Source organism: Cololabis saira, chromosome 10 (assembly GCF_033807715.1).
Source record: "Cololabis saira isolate AMF1-May2022 chromosome 10, fColSai1.1, whole genome shotgun sequence".
Lineage (NCBI taxonomy): Eukaryota > Metazoa > Chordata > Actinopteri > Beloniformes > Belonidae > Cololabis > Cololabis saira.
The window spans coordinates 27,859,669-27,867,769 of NC_084596.1; the positions used below are offsets into that span (position 1 = coordinate 27,859,669).

The 8,101-nt window shown below is 40.7% G+C and overlaps 1 protein-coding gene across 1 annotated transcript in view; it reads left to right on the forward strand.

Moving 5' to 3' along the window:
* Positions 1–8,101, forward strand: part of phlpp1 (PH domain and leucine rich repeat protein phosphatase 1) — a 51,028-nt gene that overhangs the window by 40,236 nt on the left and 2,691 nt on the right. Inside the window, exons 6-16 of the mRNA XM_061732372.1 lie at positions 899–1,126; positions 2,740–2,942; positions 3,242–3,302; positions 3,776–3,871; positions 4,459–4,614; positions 4,922–5,122; positions 6,071–6,233; positions 6,332–6,462; positions 6,598–6,711; positions 7,097–7,291; positions 7,742–7,970. Coding sequence (XP_061588356.1) covers positions 899–1,126; positions 2,740–2,942; positions 3,242–3,302; positions 3,776–3,871; positions 4,459–4,614; positions 4,922–5,122; positions 6,071–6,233; positions 6,332–6,462; positions 6,598–6,711; positions 7,097–7,291; positions 7,742–7,970 — 1,777 coding nt within the window. The remainder of the gene's footprint in view (positions 1–898; positions 1,127–2,739; positions 2,943–3,241; positions 3,303–3,775; positions 3,872–4,458; positions 4,615–4,921; positions 5,123–6,070; positions 6,234–6,331; positions 6,463–6,597; positions 6,712–7,096; positions 7,292–7,741; positions 7,971–8,101) is intronic.

Genomic DNA, 8,101 nt, shown 5'->3' on the forward strand with positions numbered 1-8,101 from the left:
GTCAAATTTGGGTATTACGAAGCAATGACAATGCACTTTGCTTGGTCGCAAATATTAGCAAACATAATCAGAAAATAAGCTGTTTTTTACTTTCTGTATTCTCTAATGCATTCTCACCGTGTCAAACAGCTGATCACTCCTAAAGAACACAGATTTTTTTCTTTGCAGACTACTTGCATATTTCTTCAGCACTTATTTGCTTGTAAGATATTTGTGCGCATTGTCATATTGAATAAAACAACTTCTGGTTACTTATCTCTACTAAAATTTGCAGTTTTTAAAAATGTTTTCTAAAGAATCTGCTTGGTAAACATGTCAGCAGGACATGGTTATAATTACATAAAAAGTATGATCCTGATACAACATTTTACAGATGATGAAGCATAACTGGTTTGTTGGCTTAATACTTTTTTCATCAAACAAATGAACAGTGTTTTTGTTATGGTCAAAATCCTTAACCTCTTTTTCTTGTATGTGGGAAAAACAATTAGTCACTCATTAAATAAGTATTAAAAATGTTCTAAATCTAAAGTCTCTGCTATGTCAAGTAAGGTCTTAATCATCCGGTGAAATCCATTCTACTCCACCATGATATTAAACAATGAGGGGGTCATTTAGAGACGAGATCAGCACTGACAATTTAGATAGTACATGTACTTCAAAGTCGGACTTCATTCAAAGCTAAACACACTGGTATGCAGCTGAAACTGGGCAAAATGAGAAGATAATCTGCGGGAATGATCTGGCATGCCTGTAAATTCCTGCAGTAGCCAGTAGGGCAGTCATGCCGCTACTGCCACCTGGTGGACGTTAAGTTGACTGACGCGTGCAGAGACTGTTGTATTCCTTGCTGGTACAGCATCATCTTTGTTAACGAAGACTGTTGTCCCTCTCTCAGTTTGCAGACGTTCCTGTTGGATGGAAACAGTTTAAACGAGCTGCCCTCTGAGCTGGGTTCCCTGCAGAAGCTCAGCTACTTAGGCCTTTCCTTCAACCAGTTCGACCACGTGCCCCAGGTTCTGGAGCGGTTGGCCGCCATGGAGAAGCTATGCATGGCTGGAAACCATCTGGAGACACTCACTCTGCAGAATTTCAGACTGCTTCATGTTAAACACATTGATCTAAGGTAATTATTCTTTTCCCCCCCTTTTTTTTTCCTTTTCACTACATTGTAGATGGTATTGACGAGAAGATATTTCCTGTTTTGACTAGTAGACATCATTTGGTGTAATAAATAATCGTTCCTGCAACACAATGCAAATAAATTGAGATGGGGTTGATTTCGGACAAGTAACCAGGCTTAGATTTTTTTATTTTATTTCACACAGGTGATATCAACAGGTAATACTAAGTGGGTCATGATTGTAGTGGGATTTAGCGGCATAAAGAGCAAAGGCAATGACATAAACTGAACACGTTTGAATTCAGATTGCATCAACCACAGTCATTCATCAATATCTTATTTTTAAATTACTTCAGGACACTTACGTTGAGTACTACAATGCAGATTTATAATCATAATGGCACATACAACTTCCTGTCCAGGGGCAGTATCAGCTTCAAAAGCCAGGATCTGTGATGGTGCAAGGTTGTATTCGAGCACAGTTCAAATTTCTGTGATGGCACCATTAATGCAGACAACCACACTCTATCTTTTTTGCTCCTTTTTTTCGTTTGGGTTTAATACTATTTTTATAAACTTTGTCAAGAACATGTATCACTTCAAGCGCCTAGTTATGCTCTTCTGAAGCACCGTACTCATTGATGCTTTATTCCACTAATTATGGATCCAGAAACACTAGGAGGAAGATATTGCATGACCAGACAGCCTATCAGCACGGATTACAGGAATCATTTGCTTGCAGTGGCCCTGTCAGATGTTTTCTCGTTGTCTACAAAAACACAGAGCTGGCGTGACTTGCACGTTTTTGCAGTTAATACCTCACTCCCTCAGACATCCTGGAACAGGCTTTGTAAATTAGTTTCAGTTTTTCAGTTTTCCTGCCCTCTTGGATAAAAATCATTTGGCATCTGTGAGTAAACAATTGACCAACAAATCGTAGGTTTTGCTACTTACACCCGCATAGTTGTACTTCCTATTTCCTGTGGATTTTTGAGCTGCTTGTTAAACTTGATTCCAGTGTGGAGAGTTGTCAACCCCCCACATCAGTGCCACACTTGTTCATCATTTATTTAATGACCACCATGCCCCTTTTTGGGGAACAGTTTCATTTGTAATAATATGAATAGCTGCAGAGTTAAAATGTAATGTTCTTATTTCTGATCTCCAGTCATGTTATCTAATGTCTCTTTGCTGTACATGTTGAGTTAGCTACACGCTTACCAGCGCTGATACCAAATACAGTCATCCCAAACTGTTTCCTGTAGTTTAATCAGAACAGTTGACACACATCTTGTCACCAAACCAGTGCAGAACGATGTACTCGGGAACGTAGTGTCATATAAGGTTACTAATAGTTGCATGTTTGGATATTTCATACTATAAAGAGTGGTTAGCTGAAATGCGAGCTTCAGAACGACGACTACAAACATACTGTATTGCTTTATTCATCCATGTCACATAAAGAACAAGTGAGATCTAACCAAATAAGATTACACGTTATTTGAATTTCACCTCATCAGGACCCGTATATCACTTGAGGCGCGTTCTTTTCCTTACAAAGAACGGCTACGCAGTCCGATCCTCCGATGATGAACCTTTCATCTCTTCCCCGTCAGGTTGAATAAAATCTCCGTCATGCTGCCAGATGAGCCTGACCTGCTGAGGCACGTGACCCAGCTGGACGTGAGGGATAACAGGCTGACGGACCTGGACGCCTCCGTCTTTCCCAGGCTGGAGATGCTCCACTGCGAGAGGAACCACATTGTCAGTCTCAAAGTCAAGGGCTGCTTGCTCAAAGGCATCTACGCATCCAACAACGGTGGGTGTGGCCCACTGCACTTCATGACCTCTGAAACAGACAAACCCCGTTTCACTTTGCACCATTACCTTACTCGCCAATAAACAGAAAAGGCTGTTGTGAATGTTTAAACTTGAGACACAGAGATGTCTTTTTCATTTTCACTTGCATTAATAATTCCGGTCATTGCAGTGTCTCTATCTTGCTTCTCTGACGTGTCATCAGTCCCCTCCCTCCCAGTTCCCCCCTCCATTTTCCATCTACCTGCTTTTGTTAGATTGCCCTTGGTGTAGGTTAATGTGTCTGGTTTCTCCCTACAGAGCTACAACAGCTGGATGTCAGTCCTGTGCCCTCTAATCTTGGTTACATGGATATTTCAAGGTGGGGAAAAAATCCCAAAGTGTTCTTCTATTAAAAAAAATACATTGAAAAACTATAACACGGGAAAAGGGTGTGCACAAAAAAAAGATTTTTGAAAGTAAAGCTGTCACAGTTTAGTCATGTCACCACTTATCTTTATCACAGACTTTCATTTTTATGTGAAAGTCGGTTCTTGGAAATTAGACTAATTTGACTTAAACTTGATTTTTCTAGGCTGAATTTGTTTGAAAGGATTACGCGCTGCACGTGTGTCCTTGATCACATTCAAGTTTTTCTGTAAAAAGTTTGTTTCTGTTTGTCTGAAACGTGGCACAGCTCAGACTTTAGTTACCTGATTCTGAAATATTAAATCATATAGAAAAACTTTTTCCCAACTAAAAGTAAAAGAACATTTATTTATATGTATCTTCCATTACCTATTTTAGGTATCTTTTTTCTGATAATTGACTTCATGACTCCTCCTCCTCCTGCAGGAATCAGATGGACTCGCTGCCAGGCTGGCTGGTCGAAGCAAAGAAACTGGAAGTTCTAGACGTGAGCCACAACCTGATCACTGAGCTCCCGGCGAGGTGAGTCTCTCACAACAAATGTTGAACAGTTCTGCATTATTCTTTCTTTCCTTTTGTTTGGGAAAATCATCTATTCCCAAAAGAGCCTCACGAATCAAAATATAAATAGCTGTAACCGCCATATCCTTTGTCCATTCTCTTCATTTTTTGTGGTATTTTAGACGGTTACTTTGGAAGTACTTCTTCCTCTGCTTTGTGTAACACAACAACTCTTTCAACTCTGTCAGGTCATCCTCTTTTCTTCCCTCACTGAGATTTATTTTAACCAGAAAGTGTTGGAATGAGGAATGTAAGCTGCAGGATCCACTAGAGGCGCTGCTAATTTTTCCTCTTCTCCATCTACATTCCCATCATTATCCTGCATTATATCATTTCTATTATCCCTCTTCAGTGTATGTCTCTCTTAATCATACTCTCTATCCCACTCTCTCCATTTCTCACCCTTTCCCTCCGCTTCACCTCTGTCCTCTCTCTCTCGTTCTCTCCCACTGTCTCTCTCTGCGGTATGAAGACGTCTGGATGTTTAAGTTGTTTATATTTCATGTTGTAAAGCTGACCGGGCCATCTTTATGTTCCTTATGCTGTAGGTTGCTTTGCAGCAGCAGTCTGAGGAAGCTCAGTGCCGGACATAACAAGTTACAGAAGCTGCCTGAAAGAGTGGAGCGCCCTCTACTGGAGGTTTTAGATGTTCAACACAATCAACTGGTGGAGCTGCCCTGCAACCTGTTCCTCAAATCTGACAGGTGGGATAAATCATGAGCTATAAGAGTGGAAGTCATTGATCTATGTATTAATTTTTGTAATTTGCACTCAATAATGATAGCAAGATAAAGGAAATATGAAAATAAAGAGGAGACATTATGAATAGAACTTTTTATCAAGGGTGAGGATGCATAAAGAAAACAGCACACAGTGGAATGTGATGCTTTAACAGTTAGATTATATGGTGTAAATGTGTGCATGAGTTTGTAACTGAAGTGCTTGGTCCAGTTTTAATGTGTCAGTATGAAGGAGCACAAAACTGAGTGTACTTTTTATTCTTACTCACAGTTTACGATGTCTAAACGCATCGGCCAATAAGCTAGAGCACCTGCCACCATCCAGTCTGTCAGACGAAAGCCACAGCATCCTGCAGGAACTCTACCTGACGAACAACTGGCTGACGGACAAGTGTGTACCCATGCTTACTGGCCACACACATCTACGAGTGCTGCACATGGCCTACAACCATCTCCAGACATTCCCAGCCAGGTACAGAACCTTTTATTCATCTTAAAAGAGCAGATGCTATAGCAAAAATAAAAAATTATTATTATTATTATTATTATTATTATTATTATTATTATTATTATTATTATTATTATTATTAACAGACCGAATTCCAAAGAATATTTTGAGTTATGCAAAGATGGAGAAAAAGAAAAGTGACATTATGGTGGAAGGAGTGTTTTCTTTTGTCAGCATTCAAGCATTATTAACAACATTAAATCAGTTTTTTTTCCTTTAACTTCCAAACCAGTCATGTGTAACTGCACAGGCAACAACTTAGGACTAAGCAAGTTTCATGTCTTCACTTTCTTTTAATCAAATCACCTCTGAATTACACAAAACGCTGTGAATGTCCTGTAACTGTAACCAAAGGCGTAACTGTAGCTGTGTGAAGAGACTGCAGGCAGAAGCTCTGCTGCAGCAGTGCTGCAGGCAGAAAGGGTCAAAGGTGTGAACGGATTTTGCACAGATTGTGGAGTTTGTTAAATTATTTAAGCAAAAGTTATCTTTCTCCATTTTTTTTCGCCACAGGAACACGATTGAACTATATTTATAAGCTGTGTAGAATCATTTTATTCATTACTTGGACAAAATTCCATTATATTTCATGTATTTGTTCTCTTTGTTTCACTTATACAATGTTGTTTATGCTGTGTATTAATTAAAGATGAAAAATGATATACAAAATAAGTTGATTAATAAATTCAGTTCAACATACATATTGCTTCACATGCAACTACATGTATAAACTATTAAAGCAGAGTGTGACAGCATATATCCCCTTCTGTTAATGTGTTAATCGGTTGTTAAGCACGGAAGCTGTTTTGCAACTTTAACGCAATCAACAGACATGCGAGAACAGAGTCATGTGACTGAGACAGCTGGAAACTATCAGCTTCTTATATCGTGATGTTTTCTGTCCCCTGACAGTAAAATGGCCAAGTTGGAGGAGCTGGAGGAGTTGGACCTGAGCGGTAACATGCTGAAAACTATCCCCACCACCATCATGAACTGCCGGCGGATGCATACGCTCATCGCCCATTCCAACACCATCGAGGTCTTCCCTGAAGTCATGCAGCTGATGGAGATGAAGGTAAAGCAGCAGCAGCAGCAACGATGCATCTCTCTGATGTGCAGCTCTGCATTTGCGACGCGTGGTCTTCTTTGACGTCTTACCTCCCGTTTTTTCAGTGTGTGGATCTGAGCTGTAACGAGCTGAGTGACATCACTTTACCAGAGAATATGCCTCCAAAGCTTCAGGAGCTCGACCTCACTGGGAACCCTCGTCTCAACCTGGACCACAAGACCCTCGAGCAGCTTAAGTACGTCATTGTTTTGGTTTTCTTAAGTATTCTGTTGATTCTCCAGTTCTTCTTTGTTGCGGCTGTAATTATGTATTTTCATTCCTCAACGTAAGACAGTGACTTTATTCTGATTCATGTATTCATGTCCTGCAGTAATATTCGCTGCTTCAGGATTGATCCGCCTCCAACTTTTTCATCAAATGAGGCATCTGGTGGGCCTGCTGTGTGGAGTCACGGCTATACGGAGGCCTCGGGGGTCAAAAACAAGTAAGCTCAGTTCAGTAAACAATGAAAGAACCACCAACATGCTCATCCACTAACGCATCGTTAAGCTAAACCTCTTGAGAACGTGTGCTGTATAAACCACATGACTCATGAAGGAGGTACTGAAGCCACACTCGTAGAAAACATGAATCATGTGTATTCATTTGCCAAAACAGCCAAACTATCACCACTGAAGAAAATGATTTGCACATATTGTCTGTACACGGCTGCAGATGTAGGTGATTCTCTGCAAGCACATCTCACAACTGTGATGACAGAAGTTCTGCCAGACAGTCAAATCTGTCATGGAAGTCACGGTCAATTTTGATGTCAATGTTTGGAGCCATTCACTGTTTCCTCATAGAGCGTGTACCTCCTTCTTTTTCAGACTCTGCGTTGCAGCTCTTTCAGTAAACAGCTTCTGTGGGAGTCGTGAGGCTCTGTACGGCGTATTTGATGGAGACAGGAATGTAGAAGTGCCCTACCTTCTGCAGTGCACAATGAACGATGTGCTGGCCGAGGAGCTGCACAAGACGAAAAGCGCTGAGGATTACATGACCAACACTTTCCTCGTCATGCAAAGGTACGCAGTAGGATAGGTTTGTCAGGTGTATTTACGCTTTTATTAGTTTCCCCTCCAAAGGTATCAAAGGTCATGAAGATACGCAAAAATAACTAATTCAATTTCTTGCCCCTCCACTACTTTGTACTGTACTGTTAAGGGAAAGTTTGTTGAGCTAAGCCAGAGCTGCAGATGAAAACAGATCCACACGAGGCCATAATTAAGAGCACCACTCAAAGCTAAACAGATTAAAACAACCACAAACATGTACATGATGGAAAGCCTGATGGTGGACATCTGAAACTGGAACTTTAGAACAATAATATCACAACCTCATCAAAGACTTGGCATCATACATTTGCTTTGTATCTGCTTTTGATTGATACAAAACCTTTCTTCCAGAAAGCTGCCCATAAAAGATCCTTTGTGATTAAATCCAGAAATTCACTGTATTTTGTCACTTTTTCGTAGGAAACTTGGAACCGCAGGACAGAAACTTGGTGGCTCTGCAGCTTTGTGTCACATTCGGCATGACCCCACCGACCCCGGGGGCTGCTTCACCCTCACAGCTGCTAACGTGGGAAAATGCCAGGTCATCTTGTGCCGCGATGGAAAGCCGGTGTCCCTGTCACTGCTTCACAATGTGGCACTGGAGGAGGAATACCGCAGGATCAGGCAGCACAGGGCCATCATCACTGAGGTACAGATCCTCCAAAGTAGGCCTGTGTTGAAAAAATCAATTTTCTGACTCTAAATCGATTCTCATATTAATTCCTAAAAATCGATTTGTACGTCTAAAGATCGATTTTTTTTTTTTATTAGATTTTTTTT